The 20,856-nt window shown below is 43.5% G+C and overlaps 4 protein-coding genes across 5 annotated transcripts in view; all 4 read left to right on the forward strand.

The window, feature by feature from the left end:
• The first annotated feature begins 1,416 nt into the window (after window positions 1-1,416).
• LOC134867504 (olfactory receptor 11A1-like) lies at window positions 1,417-2,438 on the forward strand. The gene has a single exon (XM_063888123.1). It carries the CDS (start codon window positions 1,497-1,499, stop codon window positions 2,430-2,432), a length of 936 nt encoding a protein of 311 aa, XP_063744193.1. The 5' UTR covers window positions 1,417-1,496; the 3' UTR covers window positions 2,433-2,438.
• A 3,145-nt stretch (window positions 2,439-5,583) lies between these two features.
• LOC134867489 (olfactory receptor 11A1-like) lies at window positions 5,584-11,077 on the forward strand. Its single transcript, XM_063888097.1, has 2 exons — window positions 5,584-5,768; window positions 9,475-11,077. Exon 2 carries the CDS (start codon window positions 10,002-10,004, stop codon window positions 10,935-10,937), a length of 936 nt encoding a protein of 311 aa, XP_063744167.1. The 5' UTR covers window positions 5,584-5,768; window positions 9,475-10,001; the 3' UTR covers window positions 10,938-11,077.
• A 3,571-nt stretch (window positions 11,078-14,648) lies between these two features.
• LOC134867408 (olfactory receptor 11A1-like) lies at window positions 14,649-15,593 on the forward strand. The gene has a single exon (XM_063887948.1). The coding sequence runs from the start codon at window positions 14,649-14,651 to the stop codon at window positions 15,591-15,593; it is 945 nt and encodes a 314-aa protein (XP_063744018.1).
• A 2,055-nt stretch (window positions 15,594-17,648) lies between these two features.
• Window positions 17,649-20,856, forward strand: part of LOC134867539 (MAGUK p55 subfamily member 4-like) — a 14,885-nt gene continuing 11,677 nt past the window's right edge. For both annotated transcript variants that reach the window (XM_063888193.1, XM_063888194.1), the window contains exon 1: window positions 17,649-17,882. The gene's annotated coding sequence lies outside the window, so the exon portion shown is untranslated. The remainder of the gene's footprint in view (window positions 17,883-20,856) is intronic.

Consider the following 20,856-nt stretch of genomic DNA (forward strand, 5'->3'; position numbering starts at 1 on the left):
TTGTATTGTAGAACCGAGGTCTCTCTTGTTCCGGACCGCCAGACAGTAACTACTGATGAGCTCCACTCAGTCAGCGGCCTGTGGACCCGTCCCGGGCTATTGAGCCACAGCTGTGAAGCTTTTGTAAAACCTACTGCTGCATCCTTTTATTAAACACTCCTTTTATAACTTTTAAGGGAGTTTTGCTTTCTTTCTTTTAAACCGACTCCTGGGCTTCAAATAAACGAACATTTCTTACAGTTATCAAACACATAATAGTATTTTTGCACTGTCAATGACTGAGAGTTGAAGACGGTGTGTTTAGTTTGTAACTCCACGCCTCATTCTCCGTATACTCACATATACGATGTACCATTAGCCACATGCTAACTGAGGCTAAAACAATAACCTCCTGCGGTCGGAGGTACAATGAAACAATGAATTATGTCCTTTAATGTTCCGTCTCAATATATTGATTATTCTTACAATATTACATTACATTTCATTTAGCTGATGCTTTTAAACTAAAGCGACTTCCATAAGTGCATTTAATCATGAAGAGACACTAAAAAGCAAGAATTCATTTCCTGTCTATAAACCCAACCAGGTGAAGTGCTCCTGCATCAGCTTCACTTAGAGACACATAGAGACCAAATCCTCCACCTTATCTGCCACCATTCTGGCAGCGGACCCAACCCCCCTGGTTCTTCCTGTGGGTGGTGGTCCTGCAGAACAGAGAAGGGGCGGTGATGGTATCCATGTCGCTTTTTTTTGATCGGCTCAATGGCAAGCCCGGCTGCCAGGCACTTTCTGACGACTACTCTTTCTGGGCATGGGTCCAGAAGGGGGCAACGGGCCCTTCTTCCATGCATGTTAATAAGGTGTAATTTGGATTGCCTGTATTCATTTAAATATTATCCATATATTATACATATGATCTGTTTCCTACCTATTTAGAAAGTTCTTACAGGTCTCACATGCACATGTTTTATCTTAGAATAAACAGGTTGAATATTGCCTGTGGGTTCAGGCCTTCAGAGTCAGTGTTTTGGCAACATGGCATTGTGTTGTTTATCATTAAGGACTCCAGACTGCATTTTTATGAAAGCATGAAGTGTAACCTGAAGAGAAACTTGACAGTGGATTATTTAGTAGGTGCACATGAGGTCATGATTAGGGCCTCGCACCAACCCTGCATAGTTCTCAATGCCACAAAGTGTAACTAACACACACCCATGTAAACAAAGTTTAGCACCTCTGGGTTCAGGCCTCCAGAGTTTGACGAAGTTGTTCACATGCTGACTTTGAAGAGTTAATGAGATCCATGGAGGGTGAGGAAACGTGATAAAGTATTACGTCTGAGGGAAACAGGTCTGATCTCTGCATGAACACACATGAGGTGCAGATGGGGGCTGTATCTCTTCATGAATCAACACATGTTGTGCAATGTTAATGCAATGTTCATGGTAAGACTTATTTTCTGAGATAACTCATTTGTTTTAGAACCTGCCTGTGTCATGTTTGAGTTTGAGTTCTTCATGGATGGTGGCTTAAATGTAACATACATTGCTTTAGGTGGGTATGTTGGGATGGGCAAATTCAGGTATTTGTATTTTTTCATTATGCTTACTGTATATATTCTAACGATGTTCTTTAGTTCAACTATTATGTGCGTCATTTGGAAGCACAAGAACCTCCATGAGCCTATGTACTTCTTTATCGCAGCGTTGCTGCTGAACTCCATTGTTTACAACAGTGCTATGTACCCGAAGTTGTTAGGGAACTTTGTCTCTGAGAAACCCATCATATCATATTCAGCCTGTCTCATTCAATTCTTCATATATTACACCTTAAGTGCTTCTGATTTCTTCCTGTTGTCAGCCATGGCCTATGACAGATATGTGTCTATATGTAAGCCTCTGCAATATCCTACTATAATGAGAACAACGACAGTGAGTGTGATCCTCTGTTTGGCTTGGCTTGTGCCTGCCTGTCAGCTTGCAGTTTCAGTAATTCTGGTTATTAATACAAAATTCTGTCATTTGAATTTAAAATCTTTTTTTTGTAACAACTCAATTTACAATCTCTTCTGCATCAGTTCAAAAGAACTAGCCTTATATGATGTGTATGCTCTGTTCAGCATGGCCCTTTTACCTTTGCTCTTCATACTCTTCACATACACCAGAATACTGATCATATCCTATCGCAGCGGTAGAAACGTCAGGAGGAAAGCTGCACAGACCTGTTTACCCCACCTCATAGTTCTGTTCTGCTTCTCCTGTTTGTGTGCATATGATGTTATTATAATTCAACTTGGATCTGATTTACATTCCATCATGACTTTACAGGCCTTCTTGTATTACCCCCTCTTTAATCCAGTTATATACGGACTGAAAGTGAAGGAAATCTTTAAACACCTGAAGAAGTTGTTCTGTCGAGCAAAGTGGACCTGATGTATTAACAGTGATGTTGCAGTGAGGGATGCTGATGTGCAGTCGTTTCTTCCCGGATCATCGGCACAGATGGGAATGTTTTCTTTACTATGCGTTGTACACTGTGTCTTCAGTTTGAACAATGAAATGAATACTTAATATGCCTCACTTATTAAAAATCATGTTTTCTTAATCATGTAATCTGCTGTTTTCTTTGTTGCGTTTAATATAACTGAAAAGGATAAACACCGTTAAATTCAGAGGCCAACTCGGGCCATCAGCTCTACAAGCAACAAGAAAAAACAGCAAGTGAGTTACAATAGGACAATTTGAATGTTGGTCCAGGAAAAAAAGCACAATGCCATTAATAGAGACTACATACTGCTGGAGATAAAGTAATGAGTAGGATATTTAATCACTACGAGTTAAAGTGTTGCAGACAATCAAGCTCCTGTTGTTCCCCATGGCTTTCATTAATGGACTGAATGAACCAATATTGTAGTCAGACTGATTTTGGCAAGTTAGATTTTCTGCAGGATAATATCAGAGTGAGTCGTAATTGAACGAAGGTGCAGGTTCTGGTCTTCATGAGGAAAAGCACATAGAGTGAGTTATTAGTACAAAAGTCTAATAACTAGACTGATGATAAGGGTTGCAAAAGGAAACTTAGACATTATTCCAGACCAAATGTCAGCTCAGATCTTCTGTTCAAATGTATGTGTTGCCAACAAAAGAGGCCTTGATTAAACCTGAACCCTGCAACCTGATGTACAGTGAATAGTGGGGAGAAGAGATAGAGACACCAGTATGCCTCAGAGACACAGTAAAAGAAAAATAAGAAGCCAGAATATTGAAAATCTGTTCTTTAACCATTGCACAGTGTTCAGGTCTATGGGACCCTTTTTCCTTTTCTTATCAAGCAAGGAATGATGCAATTAATTATTTTTTCAAACCCAGACTCAATGGCCTTGGCTCATTTACTATGAAGAACACAAGAACACATTTTCAATGACTACACGTTGTACACCCCCCATACACATTTACATTACATAAAGGATGTCCGGGTCTGTCCTCTTCCTGTGTGTGTGTGTGTGTGTGTGTGTGTGTGTGTGTGTGTGTGTGTGTGTGTGTGTGTGTGTGTGTGTGTGTGTGTGTGTGTGTGTGTGTGTGTGTGTGTGTGTGTGTGTGCGTGTACTCCTGCTGTTCCCGCACAACGTTGCAGCATTGTTGCAAAATTCAAGCAGCGACACCTGTCTGCTCTCACATTCCCGCTCATTTTACCCTCTGTCTTGCGGGAACCAATGTTTATTTTTCCGTATTCTATCCCAGTCTCAAATTGGAGGACAGGACACAATATATATAGCTTTGCCAGTGTGGTTCCTTATCACGACTGATCAAGATGGCCACAAGATTCAATGCTTAGAGGGCCTTGCAACTGATTTTGGAAGAAATAGAAGATTTTGATGATGATGTAGAGGAAGACGTTACAGAATTTAAGGATCATATTTCTGAAAAGGTTGAGTCCGACTTTGAAGCATGAGATTGAGCATCAGCTAGTTCAAAAACGACTGAAACCCAACATACAGAACCACCATCTGCAGAGCCTGAAGTAAGTGTGTAATGTTGTTGCAGTACCTGTCTGATGCGCAAAGTGTTTGGACCCAAGATGGACAGAAAAACCCAAATACATGCAACAAGTGCAATGTACATATGCAACCCATAGACCGTACAAACTGTGTGTTAGGCTGGTATGAAAGGCAAGGTGTTCAATGGGACTGATGTGTTGTGTTGTCTTGACTGACTGGTTGCTGTATGTGGTCAGCTTGTGCTGTGTAAAGTGACGTGAATGGGTTGAATTTCAGATGAAATGCAAATGAATCCAAAATACTTTTTTATGTAAAACCTTGCTTCATATATAAATGGGTTACATTTAAAGCTGCAACAACTAGTCGACAATGACATTTTGTCGACGCGAAATTTAGTTGTTGAAGCGTCGTATTATTTAAGCAACCTAGGCATTTAACTCATGACTCATTAGAACACACGCAAATGAAATTGCAATAGAGTTGGCAACCCACCACCATCATGTTGTATGCTGTGGATAAGCAGTTTACGGCTTCCGGTTCTGAAGGGGAAGCAAAAGGACCATTAATGTTCCCATTGTTTTGTTTCTAAAGTGTCTAATCCCCATTGATGCTCCACACCCGTAACAGGTGGTGGCGGTAATGCACCGAGTTGGATGCCAACCGCCAATAAAATAAAAAAAGAAGTAGCTTCGTCTTTGCACCATCTGCGTCCTAAACCAACCACTGACTTTAACAGATGAATCATGGCAGAGGCTCCGGATCAGCGTGAGCAGACTGCAGTAAAATTGAGACCACGATGATTATCTAAAGTCTGGGCATTTTTAAAGAAAATAAAGCTAATAAACAAGTCAAGTGTACTGTCTGCAACGCAGGGCGGGCCTACCAAGGCAGTACAACGGCGATGCATGAGCATCTTAAACGCAAACACCAGGACGTCTAGCGCCCGAAGTTCCGGATGGGTAAGTTAGCCGGTTTTTGTTGACCTACGGACACCGCGTCCTCTAGTCCAGAGTGACATTAGTTACTTTTAGGCCCTCTCATGAAAGATAGTGTTAACCCAAATGCATAAGAACATTGAATTACAGTCTAAGTGTCCCTCTTCCCTCATGGTAACGTTGTAAATTCACACGGTCACCTCGTCTACCTAACTTACCTAGCTCTGCATGACTGCACGTATGCTAAATAGATAGGAAGATAGAGAAATACCGTAGATAAATGAGTGTATACATCACTGATTATAAATCATTCATTTGTCAGATAAAATCAATAGAATTGATCAATTTAAGTCGACAATAACTATGCCTCATAGTTTTCTATTTTCATTTTGCCATTTTAGAAGTTCACAGCAAGGGCGTGTGGATGACTTCGTCCTGCGGAGAGGCGTCTGCACCCCTCAAATGGACAGACTCCTCACTGACAGCGTTCTAAACATGCTGGTCTACGACATCAGGCCAATGTCAACGGTGGAATGCGAGGGTTAATCGTCGACTAATCGAAAAAATAATCTACTGACTACTCGACTACTGTGGCGTCAAACAAGTGTGAGCATAGGACCAGCATCTGTGGAGGAACTCCAGGCCTGAAGGGGGCAGAGAGAGCTCACCCAGACACTCAACAGACAGGATGCAACCCATGTTTCTGGAGGGACCGATTTCACCTGCGCACCTCTAATCAAGCATGAGTATAAAATGTTTGGAGTTAGCTCGGCGAGCCCTCTTAGCTCGGTCTCCTCAGCCTACTGACAGCTCATGTTCAACCACAGACGCAACTGGTATGGACTTCAAATATTTATTTTGAAAGAATCATTTGTTTGCTGTTTTCTGTTTGATCTGTTTTGAATTTAAATGAGATGTTTAGTTTAATGATCAGGATTGATGCGTACTGATGTGGAATGTAATTTGCCCTTTTGTTTCTTAAAGGTTATCAACCAATTCTTCCTCTGGAATTTCACTTTGTGCCATCAATCTGAAAGAAAACAAATCACCAGAACGGAACAGAGTTGTCCCCTTGCATCATTTGTGTTGAACAAGCCGTTTTCAAGTTTGGGCAGAGCTGAATCTGAATCTTAACATCTGAATCTGAATCTGAATCCCTTCATCCCGTCATCCAGATATCCCTTCATTGCTTCATCCCGCCATCCCTATGTCCATACATCCCTCAATCCCTCATCCCTAATCCCTCCCCTCCCTAATCCCTTCATCCCAACATCCCTACATTCAGACATCCATTCATCCCGTCATCCAAAAATCCCTTCATCCCTATATCCCTTCATCCCTACATCCTTCATCCAACATCTCTCCCGTTCTCATCCCTGCATCACAACATCCCTTCATTCCAACATCCATTCATCCCTCAATCCTTACATCCCGTCATCCAGAAATCCCTTCATCCCTACATCCTTCATCCAACATCCCTCCCTAATCCCTTCATCACAACATCCTAACATCCCTTCATCCCTCAATCCTTACATCCCTTCATCCCTACACCCCTTCACCCCAACATCCCTTCGTCCGTCAAGCCTTACATATCAACATCCCTTCATTCATACATCCCTCCCCTCCCTTCAGACCAACATCCCCCTCTCATCCCTTCATCCCTACATCCATTCATCCCTCAATCCTTACATCCCGTCATCCCTACATCCCTTCATCCCTATTTCCATTTATTCGTCAATCTTACATCCCTTCATCCGTTCATCCCTCCCTAACCCCTAATACAGAAATCCCTTCATCCCGTCTTCCAGATATCCCTTCATTGCTTCATCCCGCCATCCCTATGTCCATACATCCCTCAATCCCTCATCCCTAATCCCTCCCCTCCCTAATCCATTCATCCCGTCATCCAAAAATCCCTTCATCCCTATATCCCTTCATCCCTACATCCTTCATCCAACATCTCTCCCGTTCTCATCCCTGCATCACAACATCCCTTCATTCCAACATCCATTCATCCCTCAATCCTTACATCCCGTCATCCCTACATCCTTCATCCAACATCCCTCCCTAATCCCTTCATCACAACATCCTAACATCCCTTCATCCCTCAATCCTTACATCCCTTCATCCCTACACCCCTTCACCCCAACATCCCTTCGTCCGTCAAGCCTTACATATCAACATCCCTTCATTCATACATCCCTCCCCTCCCTTCAGACCAACATCCCCCTCTCATCCCTTCATCCCTACATCCCTTCATCCCTATTTCCATTTATTCGTCAATCTTACATCCTTCATCCGTTCATCCCTCCCTAACCCCTAATACAGAAATCCCTTCATCCCGTCTTCCAGTTATCCCTTCATTGCTTCATCCCGCCATCCCTATGTCCATACATCCCTCAATCCCTCATCCCTAATCCCTCCCCTCCCTAATCCCTTCATCCCAACATCCCTACATTCAGACATCCATTCATCCCGCCATCCAAAAATCCCTTCATCCCTATATCCCTTCATCCCTACATCCTTCATCCAACATCTCTCCCGTTCTCATCCCTGCATCACAACATCCCTTCGTTCCAACATCCATTCAACCCTCAATCCTTACATCCCGTCATCCAGAAATACCTTCATCCCTACATCCTTCATCCAACATCCCTCCCTAATCCCTTCATCCCAACATTCTTACATCCCTTCATCAATCAATCCTTACATCCCTTCATCCCTACACCCCTTCACCCCAACATCCCTTCGTCCGTCAAGCCTTACATATCAACATCCCTTCATTCATACATCCCTCCCCTCCCTGCAGACCAACATCCCCCTCTCATCCCTTCATCCCTCAATCCTTACATCCCATCATCCCTTCATCCCTATTTCCATTTATTCGTCAATCTTACATCCCTTCATCTGTTCATCCCTCCCTAACCCCTCATACAGAAATCCCTTCATCCGTCATCCAGATATCCCTTCATTGCTTCATCCCGCCATCCCTATGTCCATACATCCCTCAATCCCTCATCCCTAATCCCTCCCCTCCCTAATCCCTTCATCCCAACATCCCTACATTCAGACATCCATTCATCCCGTCATCCAAAAATCCCTTCATCCCTATATCCCTTCATCCCTACATCCTTCATCCAACATCTCTCCCGTTCTCATCCCTGCATCGCAACATCCTTACATCCCGTCATCCAGAAATCCCTTCATCCCTACATCCTTCATCCAACATCCCTCCCTAATCCCTTCATCCCAACATCCTAACATCCCTTCATCCCTCAATCCTTACATCCCTTCATCCCTACACCCCTTCACCCCAACATCCCTTCGTCCGTCAAGCCTTACATATCAACATCCCTTCATTCATACATCCCTCCCCTCCCTTCAGACCAACATCCCCCTCTCATCCCTTCATCCCTCAATTCTTACATCCCTTCATCCCTATTTCCATTTATTCGTCAATCTTACATCCCTTCATCCGTTCATCCCTCCCTAACCCCTAATACAGAAATCCCTTCATCCCGTCATCCAGATATCCCTTCATTGCTTCATCCCGCCATCCCTATGTCCATACATCCCTCAATCCCTCATCCCTAATCCCTCCCCTCCCTAATCCCTTCATCCCAACATCCCTACATTCAGACATCCATTCATCCCGTCATCCAAAAATCCCTTCATCCCTACATCCTTCATCCAACATCTCTCCCGTTCTCATCCCTGCATCACAACATCCCTTCATTCCAACATCCATTCATCCCTCAATCCTTACATCCCGTCATCCAGAAATCCCTTCATCCCTACATCCTTCATCCAACATCCCTCCCTAATCCCTTCATCCCAACATCCTTACATCCCTTCATGCCTCAATCCTTACATCCCTTCATCCCTACACCCCTTCACCACAACATCCCTTCGTCCGTCAAGCCTTACATATCAACATCCCTTCATTCATACATCCCTCCCCTCCCTTCAGACCAACATCCCCCTCTTATCCATTCATCCCTCAATCCTTACATCCCGTCATCCAGACATCCCTTCATCCCTACATCCTTACATCCCTTCATCCATCAATCCTTACATCCCTTCATCCCTACACCCCTTCACCCCAACATCCCTTCGTCCGTCAAGCCTTACATATCAACATCCCTTCATCCCTATTTCCATTTATTTGTCAATCTTACATCCCTTCATCCGTTTATCCCTCCCTAACCCCTCATACAGAAATCCCTTCATATCGCCATCCCTATGTCCATACATCCCTCAATCCTTACAACCCAACATCCCTCCCTCATCCCTCCCTTCCCTCATCTCTACATCTCCCCCATCACCTGCCTGTCTCCATGCATATTTAACTAGTGTATAGTTAAACTTCTAAAACTAGGAATCCTCTGGGGGAGCCGTAATCAGTACCTTGTACCTTATAGTATAGCAGCACAGCAGAACACTCAGAATCACAGAAGTAAAAAAACAGAAGAATGTGTCTCTGCTCCGAGAGACCTGGAGAGAGGAGAAATAAATGATTTTCTCTTTCTGTTCTCTTTGCAGGCAGGAACAGCAACGTGTTGTCCGGCAGCGACTCAGTCAGTTGGGGCTTTGACTGGGAATCGTAGGGTCGCCAGTTCAAGTCGCCGAACAGACCTAAAATATGGAGTATGGAATGATACCAGGAGAGGTCCCAGTTCACCTCCTGGGCCCGGATTATTTAGTAGGTGCACATGAGGTCATGATTAGGGCCTCGCACCAACCCTGCATAGTTCTCAATGCCACAAAGTGTAACTAACACACACCCATGTAAACAAAGTTTAGCACCTCTGGGTTCAGGCCTCCAGAGTTTGACGAAGTGGTTCACATGCTGACTTTGAAGAGTTAATGAGATCCATGGAGGGTGAGGAAACGTGATAAAGTATTACGTCTGAGGGAAACAGGTCTGATCTCTGCATGAACACACATGAGGTGCAGATGGGGGCTGTATCTCTTCATGAATCAAACACATGTTGTGCAATGTTAATGCAATGTTCATGGTAAGACTTATTTTCTGAGATAACTCATTTGTTTTAGAACCTGCCTGTGTCATGTTTGAGTTTGAGTTCTTCATGGATGGTGGCTTAAATGTAACATACATTGCTTTAGGTGGGTATGTTGGGATGGGCAAATTCAGGTATTTGTATTTTTTCATTATGCTTACTGTATATATTCTAACGATGTTCTTTAGTTCAACTATTATGTGCGTCATTTGGAAGCACAAGAACCTCCATGAGCCTATGTACTTCTTTATCGCAGCGTTGCTGCTGAACTCCATTGTTTACAACAGTGCTATGTACCCGAAGTTGTTAGGGAACTTTGTCTCTGAGAAACCCATCATATCATATTCAGCCTGTCTCATTCAATTCTTCATATATTACACCTTATGTGCTTCTGATTTCTTCCTGTTGTCAGCCATGGCCTATGACAGATATGTGTCTATATGTAAGCCTCTGCAATATCCTACTATAATGAGAACAACGACAGTGAGTGTGATCCTCTGTTTGGCTTGGCTTGTGCCTGCCTGTCAGCTTGCAGTTTCAGTAATTCTGGTTATTAATACAAAATTCTGTCATTTGAATTTAAAATCTTTTTTTTGTAACAACTCAATTTACAATCTCTTCTGCATCAGTTCAAAAGAAATAGCCTTATATGATGTGTATGCTCTGTTCAGCATGGCCCTTTTACCTTTGCTCTTCATACTCTTCACATACACCAGAATACTGATCATATCCTATCGCAGCGGTAGAAACGTCAGGAGGAAAGCTGCACAGACCTGTTTACCCCACCTCATAGTTCTGTTCTGCTTCTCCTGTTTGTGTGCATATGATGTTATTATAATTCAACTTGGATCTGATTTACATTCCATCATGACTTTACAGGCCTTCTTGTATTACCCCCTCTTTAATCCAGTTATATACGGACTGAAAGTGAAGGAAATCTTTAAACACCTGAAGAAGTTGTTCTGTCGAGCAAAGTGGACCTGATGTATTAACAGTGGTGTTGCAGTAAGGGATGCTGATGTGCAGTCGTTTCTTCCCGGATCATCGGCACAGATGTGAATGTTTTCTTTACTATGCGTTGTACACTGTGTCTTCAGTTTGAACAATGAAATGAATACTTAATATGCCTCACTTATTAAAAATCATGTTTTTGATAATGACATCTGCAGCTTTCTTTGGTGTTTCAAATCCACAGGTCGTCTTGTCTATGAAAAAGAGTCTACTGAGCAATAAGCCCCGAGTACAAAAGCAAACTGAATGAACTGATGATTGGGTTTACAAGAGAGAACTAAATTGCCATTCCATATGTATGCTCATGTTAGATCTGCTGATGGAAGTTTAATGTTGTTTTTCCAAATAGTGTCCAACTAAAGATCCCTGCAGGAAGCATGAATTAAATCTGAATACAGTCAGGCCCTAAATGCTTGCAACGTGATACACAATGGGTTAAAGAAAAAGAGACACTGGGCCCCTACAGGGAATCAGAATCTGAATCTGAACCCCTCTGTTCGTCCCTCAGAGGGGGAACTTCCATGGTGACAGCAGAAAGAGCCACAGACAGTTTCCTGTTTCACCCAGATACTAACATACAAGAAGCACAGTTTACAAGATACACAAAGATAAAAGTATAGCAGCCAGATACGTATTGCACAGTCATTAACACACAGGGGGGTTATAGTCAGTGTTGTTATGTGTGTGGGGGGGGGGTTTACCGGGGTCCATGATGGTTATAGAGTCTGACCGCTGCAGGAAGGAAGGACCTGCGGTATCTCTCCCTGAGACACCGCGGGGGCAGCAGCCCGTCGCTGTAGGAGCTGCACAGAGCCTACAGGGTGTCCTGGAGGGGGGGGGGGGGACACGTTGTAGCCAAAAGCAGTGCAAAAATAATGGGCTTGGCATCCATTGTGCAACCTATAAGTAGAGCTAAATACAATAAATAGAGCAAAAAAAAGTACGTTGAATAAAGTCCATAAACTACTCAGTGGTGAGTAGGAGCTGCTGTAACGGGCTGCCACACTGCGGCGCCGGGAGGAAGCTTTCATTGCATTGAAATAAAGATATCTTAAAATGTCGTTTGACTGTCAACCTCCTCTGTTGCTGCTCAAGAGAAAATGATTTGTTTCTAATAAGTGGATAAAGCCCAGTGTTTCAGTCACACGAATACACACCGTTGGAGAAAGCAAAAGAGGATTGGAGTGAAATCTTAAACTGAATAATAACAACGATAGTCTTGTTGAAATAACTGTGTAATGAAGGAACTCTGCATACGGGAGGCCAGAAAATACCATATATTACCAATATTCCTTATGTGTTGTAACTCGAGGGTAGGATCAGTGATTCAAGGGTTTAAAGGTCATTTTGCAGCACAGGGTTGCACAGCAAATGCAGGTTATCTTCCCAAACGAGCTCAGGGTTTATTCTGGGCTCAACATTCTCCAATCTACATGTTCTGGGATGGCCTGAGTCTTACTTCCAATTCTAATCCATGTTTTTTCCTGCAAGGGGACAAGAGCAGGCTGGGCAGTGGAAGAGTTTGAAGTTCTAGCTGAGTTAGCTTTGCTCTGTGATACATGCCATGCTTAACGTCACAACATTTTAACAGAGTTTCTGGGAGCTGCCAACTCTCGCCCTGCCGTTGATCAAACTGGTGTCCATGTAGAGCATGGCCAATGGAGCATGGAGCACTGGATCCCCCAGCAGTGGCCCTCCCTGTCCGGTCCGTATCTTGACTGACACCTTTTTCTGTTGAGTGTCTGTTCAGCACGGCAGACCCCCGTTCTAACGGTGCGTTCACACCGGACGGGAAGCGTAGATTTGCATCGCGTTACACGTGCAAGTCGGCCCACGGCATCATGAGTGTTTTTCTCGCGTCACTCAAACTAGACTTGCTGGTGAGGAGGCGTGGCTTATCTCCATGTAGTTAACAATTTTACTATATTTAACCGTGATTTAATACAGGTATCAAAATGATGCTGAATTAACTGATCAGGAAAAAAACATGAATTACGTGTTCTTACGAGAGGGCAGCAGAAAAACCGTTAAAATGTTTTCTGAATGGAGACCGGATTGATCAGGCTAAGCTAAGCTAACATGTAGCTGCTCTCCGTCCACACTCACAATAACTTCAAACAGACATAAATAAAGAGTGAGTCCACCACAGTCTGTAAACACTGAATTGTCTCCAGTTTCTGAACAGATATGAGGAGCTGTGAGATCTGTGTGCTAACAGCTAACAGCTGCTCTTTGGTTTCGGATTCAACGTCAGTGACGTTCCCTTCCTTCTTCCATCTGGAGCTAATTCTGGGCCAAATGTTTGTGATCATTCGAAAAAATCTAATTTTGTTCCTGAACTTCGAAACGTTTTTAAAGGTTGAATATGAATTTTATTCAGTTCAGTTCAAATGTTTTTTTCTCTTCTTTTTTCAGATTCAGATTTTTTTCTTCGCTTTCATACTTTTGGCCCTATTGTTGATTGGGAGCGTGGCTTAGCCCAGGGGCAAGGAATCATGATTGACAGGCCTTCAGTAGTCATGTTGCCTTGAGGAATTGTAGGTACCCCGAGAAATATTGCTTAACACTTAAAATACACAATACTGATTGGCAAAGAATCCTCACAGACAGATGCCAGTGAAAAAGTTAATAAGCTGTGCCAGCATGGATGATCCCTCACATGGCAGCGTGAACGCAGCGGAGTGTTAACTTGGAGCTTGCGATAGCATCCGCTCCATCAGGAAGAGATGAACACAGGGTAGAAATATGTTACTGAAAAAAATTGCTAAACCGAATGAAGATAATATCCAACCTGTAAAAGTTTTACCTGCAGGGGTCACACACACACACACACACACACACACACACACACACACACACACACACACACACACACACACACACACACACACACACACACACACACACACACACACACACACACACACACACACTCAGCTTTCTGTTAACCCTGTCACCATACGTTGACCTCTTTGACCTTCAGACTGCTCTCTGGAACTCCTTGTGATGGCGTCTGCACTTCCTGTTGTTTCTCGTCATCAGGTGAACCAGGATGGATTCTGGGAACCTGAACTTATATTTTCAGTTGCTCTTATTACTGCTTTGTTTTTTTACATCATGTTGGGTAAATATTCTTTTTGATTCGACTTTCTTGGTAGAGTGTTGGCGCCGTCTGAAGTCCACCAGCAGCTCCATCACAGAGAGTCCAGACAGAGCTTCACAATGATTGAAGACATGAACCAGGAAGGGATAGGGCAGGATTTTCAGAACCTCTGTACTGATATTCTGAGGGTTGTTCGGGAATAAAAGAGGGAAGATCTTGTGTAAGATCAAAGATGAACAGAAATATATATCTGTACAAGTTCTGACCTCTAAGTAGACAGAACATTTGGGATCATCGGAGGTACAGCTTCGGGTCTCCAGAAAATGAAGCCCCCCCCCCCAGAGTTTCGTCACCTTGTTTTGCAGTCAGTGGATCTGTGTGAAAGGGTTTAATGAGATCTACAGAGGGTTGAGAATCTGATACGGAAGAATCCACCGAGCGGAGCTGTTCACTCTCTGGATGCAGCACACGCTAAGTGCACGTTTCTGTACATGTGACATTTCAAACAGGTTGTATGTTGTACATGTGTAATTCATGTATGCTAGTTTCACGATAGCGTTGCTCTGGTTCCGTTGCTGTTCATGGATGTTCCATTCAATGTGACATATATAACCCTGGAGGGGCATGTGGAGGTGCACAGATACAGATATCTTTATTTTGTGATCATGTTTACAGTGTATGTTCTGATCCTCTGCAGCAATTCCACGATTGTGAGCATGATTGTTATTCACAGGAACCTCCATGAGCCTATGTACATGTTCATTGCTGCTTTGATGGTTAACTCTGTTCTCTTCAGCTCTGCTATCTATCCAAAGCTTCTGCTGGACTTTCTATCAGAGAAACAGGTCATATCCTACTCAGCCTGTCTCATTCAGATATTCCTGTACTACACTTTAATCAGTTCAGAGTTTCTACTGTTGGCAGCCATGTCCTATGACAGATATGTGTCTATATGCAAACCTCTGCAATATCCAAATATAATGAGAAGAAGAACTGTGAATGCCTGTCTGGTTTTATCTTGGGTCGTCCCTGCTTGTCATATTGCAGTGCCGGTAGCATTCAGTACTAGCACCAGGTTATGTGGTGTCACATCCAAAGGAGTGTTCTGCAACAACACGATTAACAAGCTGCATTGTGTGCGGTCCAGGGCCATGTCTGCGTACGGGATAGTTGTTCTGGTTAACCTGTCACTTCTCCCCATGCTCTTCATACTCTTTACGTACACTCAGATATTCCTCGTGGCCTACCACAGCAGTGGAGCGGTCAGGAGGAAAGCTGCACAGACCTGTTTCCCCCACCTGATGGTCCTCATCAACTTCTCCTGTCTGGTTACCTATGATGTCATTACGGATAAGCTGGAAGATGAGTTTCCAAAAATTGTTCGTTTAATAATGACTTTACAAATGCTTCTGTGTCACCCTCTCTTTAATCCCATCATGTACGGACTCAACATGAAAGAGATCTCTAAACAACTGAGGGGGATGTTCTGTCCAGAGAAATCAATCTGCTGTGTTCGGATTCTATAAATCCAAACCGTTTGTTGTTGTATTTATTTATGATAACCGAATGATGTGTAAGCGTTTCAGTAATAAGCTCCAAGGCATTGTTATATTTTCAAATGTGCTTGAATATGTATGACCTGTTCTCTTTGTTATTTATTGTTCAGGTTGCGGTTTTATGGTTTCTTACAGTCGTGTGTGTATATCATGCTCATATTGCATGGACACAATAATATTCTCCTCCTCCTCCTCCTCCTCCTCCTCCTCCTCCTCCTCCTCCTCCTCCTCCTCTCTGCAGGGTTGTTCAGGTGAAAAAACATCTGCCAAATCATCAGAGTTTTGCCTATAATGCTTTGCAAAAATGTGATTTATAATTAATTATAGATGAAAAGAAGTTGTCCAACAATACATTGAAAACAATGTTTGACTATTCATATCTCACTCGGAAGCAGCGGAAATCATACAAATAAGAAACCAAATCCAAACAAAGTATTACGCACGGGTTAAAAAGGTTTCTTGTGTTGCCTCGTGCTTACAGTACGGTGAAGAACCAGACGCCTACTGGGGGCGCTCAGGCCACAGGCAGCTGTTTCCAAAATGTATAATCAACAGGTGCCGAAAACTGCCTTCAAAACAAACGTGTAAAACAACTTCTCCGACTTCAATTACATTAAAACAAAAGGTGGATTCACAATACAACAAAAACAGCGATACAACTGACGTATAACTGTTACATTAAATAACTCCATGGCACACTGTCACTTTGTGTTCACGTTATCCTACATCAGCTTCTTTTATCTTCATTTAATTGCTTCTTAATGACTGTTTCTCAAAGCCAATTCACCCTGTCTTTCTGCTGCCCTGTTTCTTAATGCTCTTCATGTTTTATTTGTGAAGTACTTGGAATCGTGTTAAAGTTGCTGTATTAATAAACCTGCCTATCCCAGCAGACTGGAGTTTTGTTTTTAAGACGTGAGCTTCAGATGTTCAGAACTGTCAACATGTGCAAACTGTAAGCAGAAGGAAGACAGGTTTGCATAGAAATGACCCGCATAATAATCATACATGTCGAATGCATGTGGGAAACACCTTCGCATGGTCAGCGGCCAGTTGTTTCCAGGTGTATGGAAGACAGAAGTGTAGGACAGAACAAAGACCTGCACACACATAAAATACACACTTTGTGAGGTCTCACATTCTTTAGTTTGAACAGTCTTTAGTATGTTTCAATGAAGTATAACAGGGGAGGGTGCAGGGTGCAGCAGCGTTTGTTCATTCCATTCAAAATAACATCATTCCTGCTGTGATACACTTGCACGTTTGGCACATTACACTTTTGTCGATGATCACACATGGCAGAGACATGTATAGGTTCTGTTGGGAGCTGTTTTGGTGAGTGAAATAACATGTTTGGTACATAAATACAAGTGGTCGAGCAGCTAGCTGCCTTTTTACTGACATAGTTAACTGGTCCTTTATGTGATTTTGAAAACAAATCTCATAATGATAATGCACAACTATTGGTGTGGAGGATTACTCTCCATCAGTAGCAATATCGACTTTCATTTCTAGAGCTAAAGGATGTTTTTGACCAGCTAGTATTTCAATTCTGATTTCTTTATAAGAATCTATTCTTATCCCCGGGGTTAAAGCACATTCTTAATCTCTGAGGAGGTGACCCAGGGACTATTATCCTGTGATAACCACCAACACGCACACACACACACACACACACACACACACACACACACACACACACACACACACACACACACACACACACACACACACACACACACACACACACAGGCCTCTTGAAGACCCAGATGTTGCAGCGGATTTAATGCATCTCCACTAACTACAGTTATGGAGCGTTGCCCTCTTAACACTGTGTTGCCTGCTGTTGCTGCATGTCTGACCTCTGTGTGTGTGTGTGGGTGTGTGTGTGGCTAAAAGCAGCAAAGAGTTAAGGAGCTTTGTGTTGTAGAAGTACTTAAGGAGAGAGACGGAGCGAGGGAAAGAGGAGTCTTAATGAGGACAGATTTGCAAGGTGAAGAGACAAAGATGTAGTGTGTGTGTGTGAGGGACAGGAGGCATTGTGGGTAAAAGATTTAAGAGAAACAGCATAAGAAAGGACAGAGAAACAGAGAAGGGGGGGGGGGTCGGTTGGTGCTTGGTGGATTAAGTCGGGTTAGAGAGGATTAGTGTCTGTTTTGGTTGGTAGTAAAATCACATCCATGTCAGGAACCACTGGCTGCTGACACACGTTAGCATCCAAAACACATTGGGGCCGAGGAAGAGGAGGACGAAGAGCTGGTGAGGATTTCCAGTGTTACTTGAATGTGTGTGTGTGTGTTTGGGGGGGGAGGGGGGGGGGGGTTTGAAGGAGCAAGAGTTTCACCTCCTGCTCCAGGCTCTCAGGCAGCATGCTAACATCAGCATGCTAACATCAGCATGCTAACGTAGAAAAGCAGGTTTTATTTGATAAGGATCAACATTGCACAAATTATTCTACACTGAAAAACTGAACTGTTGACTTCATTATTATTATTATTATTATTATTATTATTATTAATAATGAAGCTTTATTCATATAGCCCTTTTCATACACAACATGCATCTCAAAGTGCTCTACAGAAAGACACACATCACAGCTAAAAACAAAGAGCAGCTCAGATCATGCAGCACAGTACAGCACTTTAACAGATTTAGAGATGCTTTCTAGCAAAGGTTTGGTAATATAAGAATAACCAACAACATTATTAAGAGACCAACTTAAAAGGAAGGCTGCTTTTAAACCTGTTGGATAAATCATTCAGATGAAAACCCTTTAAGGGCAATAACCCAATATAAAGTAGGTGAATATAAAGACTAACCCACCCTTCCAGAGGAGTCGCTAATGAAAGCTAATGTGTCTTTAGCTGTCTTTAGTGTATTATACCAGCAGATTTCACATAATGGTATTTAAATGCACCTTCATATTATTGCTTTCATCTAACCTAACAAAGAATTCAGTTTAAAACGCATTTAATGTGAACCATTACTCTCCTCTTTACATATGTCTGTGTTTCAAACCAAGGTTTACAAAGGTTTCTGTGTAATACATGACATTTCTTTGATTCTTGATGAGTTTGTGATATGTGTTTTTTAATACTATCTGTTTAGTGTCAGTACTATATTCCCAAGATGATCCAATTCCCGGTTATTCTATCCAGTCTTACGATTGTATATTGAATTGTTTGTGGTTTAATAAATGGAATTAAATTGAACATTCAACACTGAAAAAAAAGGAAAGTGGGTTTGTTCACTTTACAGATATGCAGTTAATATATGAGACACAATTTATTCATCTAAACATCAATCAGACCTTTTTAATCCTGGGGGGTCGGGGGGGGGGTGGTCTCAGTCATCATAAAGTGATGATAATCTCTGTAACTCCACTGAGCACGGCAGCAGCCTGCAGCCGATTCTATGCTAGCTACTGGCAAATATGTCATTCACAAATAAGAATGGTCGACTCCAAACCCTGCTTTACCGTTTTGAAATTGAACTTGAATAATATGGCACTTTAATGGACAACATGAAGAGAAGGAAAACCTTTAACATTTGACTTGATATCTGGAGGTCTGGACGCCATGGTGCATAAAACCTTTCTCTGATTGTTTTCTGGAAGTTGTGTTAAAGCTTTGTGTTGGAGGAGTCAGCTGGTACTGTTCTAAGGAGCTCTACAAGGTCCCAGTTGGGCTATAAAATACGTATTTACTGAAACACCAGAAGGTATATCACCAAAACTATGTGAACAGCCTTGGTTTTTGCCTGACTGAAAGCTAGAGGGTTTTTAATTTAAAAGGGATACAGGAAGGGAAATATTTTCAGGACAGACAGGAGCAGAGCAGACCACCAGGAGGCTTCAGAGTGCTGAACACTGACCACATGTAAAACACAGAACACCATAGCAGGAGGAGTGAGAGGTTCAGAGAGCGGCACCTGGAGGAGGGAGAGGTTCAGAGAGCGGCACCTTGAGGAGGGAGAGGTTCAGAGAGCGGCAGCTGGAGGAGGGAGAGGTTCAGAGAGCGGCACCTGGAGGAGGGAGAGGTTCAGAGAGCGGCACCTGGAGGAGGGAGAGGTTCAGAGAGCGGCACCTGGAGGAGGGAGAGGTTCAGAGAGCGGCACCTGGAGGAGGGAGAGGTTCAGAGAGCGGCACCTGGAGGAGGGAGAGGTTCAGAGAGCGGCACCTTGAGGAGGGAGAGGTTCAGAGAGCGGCACCTGGAGGAGGGAGAGGTTCAGAGAGCGGCACCTGGAGGAGGGAGAGGTTCAGAGAGCGGCACCTGGAGGAGGGAGAGGTTCAGAGAGCGGCACCTGTAGGAGGGAGAGGTTCAGAGAGCGGCACCTGGAGGAGGGAGAGGTTCAGAGAGCGGCACCTGTAGGAGGGAGAGGTTCAGAGAGCGGCACCTGGAGGAGGGAGAGGTTCAGAGAGCGGCACCTGGAGGAGGGAGAGGTTCAGAGAGCGGCACCTGGAGGAGGGAGAGGTTCAGAGAGCGGCACCTGGAGGAGGGAGAGGTTCAGAGAGCGGCACCTGGAGGAGGGAGAGGTTCAGAGAGCGGCACCTGGAGGAGGGAGAGGTTCAGAGAGCGGCACCTGGAGGAGGGAGAGGTTCAGAGAGCGGCACCTGGAGGAGGGAGCGGTTCAGAGCTCCAGTTCAGCAGCAGAAGGGAGAGGCCTCTGTGCGTGGGGACTGCTGTTGCTCGGTCTCTCATCCTAGGATGCATCTTTGAACATTTCACATGTTGATTGTATTCATTCCTAAGGATTTGATGATTTTAAAGGTGTCTTATGAGTTGTATTTTGGGTCAGTGGTGAAATTGTGTTATCCCCATAGGGCCACCTTTAGGGTGGGGCGTCACACATTACATCACATGCCACTTGTGAGACGCTGTCATCCAAAGCGACTTGCACGCACACATTTTATACTTTGGACAATCTCACAGGAGCAGTGCTGGGGGGAGGTGTCTCGCCCAAGGACACAACGACATGTTGACTGCAGGGGGACTTCAACCAGCCTTAACATAACATTAAAAGTCATGTTGGTTAAACATAGGGTCAATGAATATACCCAACATTAAAGCAAATATTAGTAGCTGTATGATCTGCTGCCGTGCTCAGTGGAGTTACAGAGATTAACATCACTTTTCTTACTTCTTATCATGACTGAGACTCCGAGAACACCCCTCCCTCAGGATTAAAAAGGTCTGCATGACTGATTGATGTTTAGATGGAAAGATGAATAAAT

The sequence above is a fragment of the Eleginops maclovinus genome, chromosome 7 (genome assembly GCF_036324505.1).
Source record: "Eleginops maclovinus isolate JMC-PN-2008 ecotype Puerto Natales chromosome 7, JC_Emac_rtc_rv5, whole genome shotgun sequence".
NCBI lineage: Eukaryota > Metazoa > Chordata > Actinopteri > Perciformes > Eleginopidae > Eleginops > Eleginops maclovinus.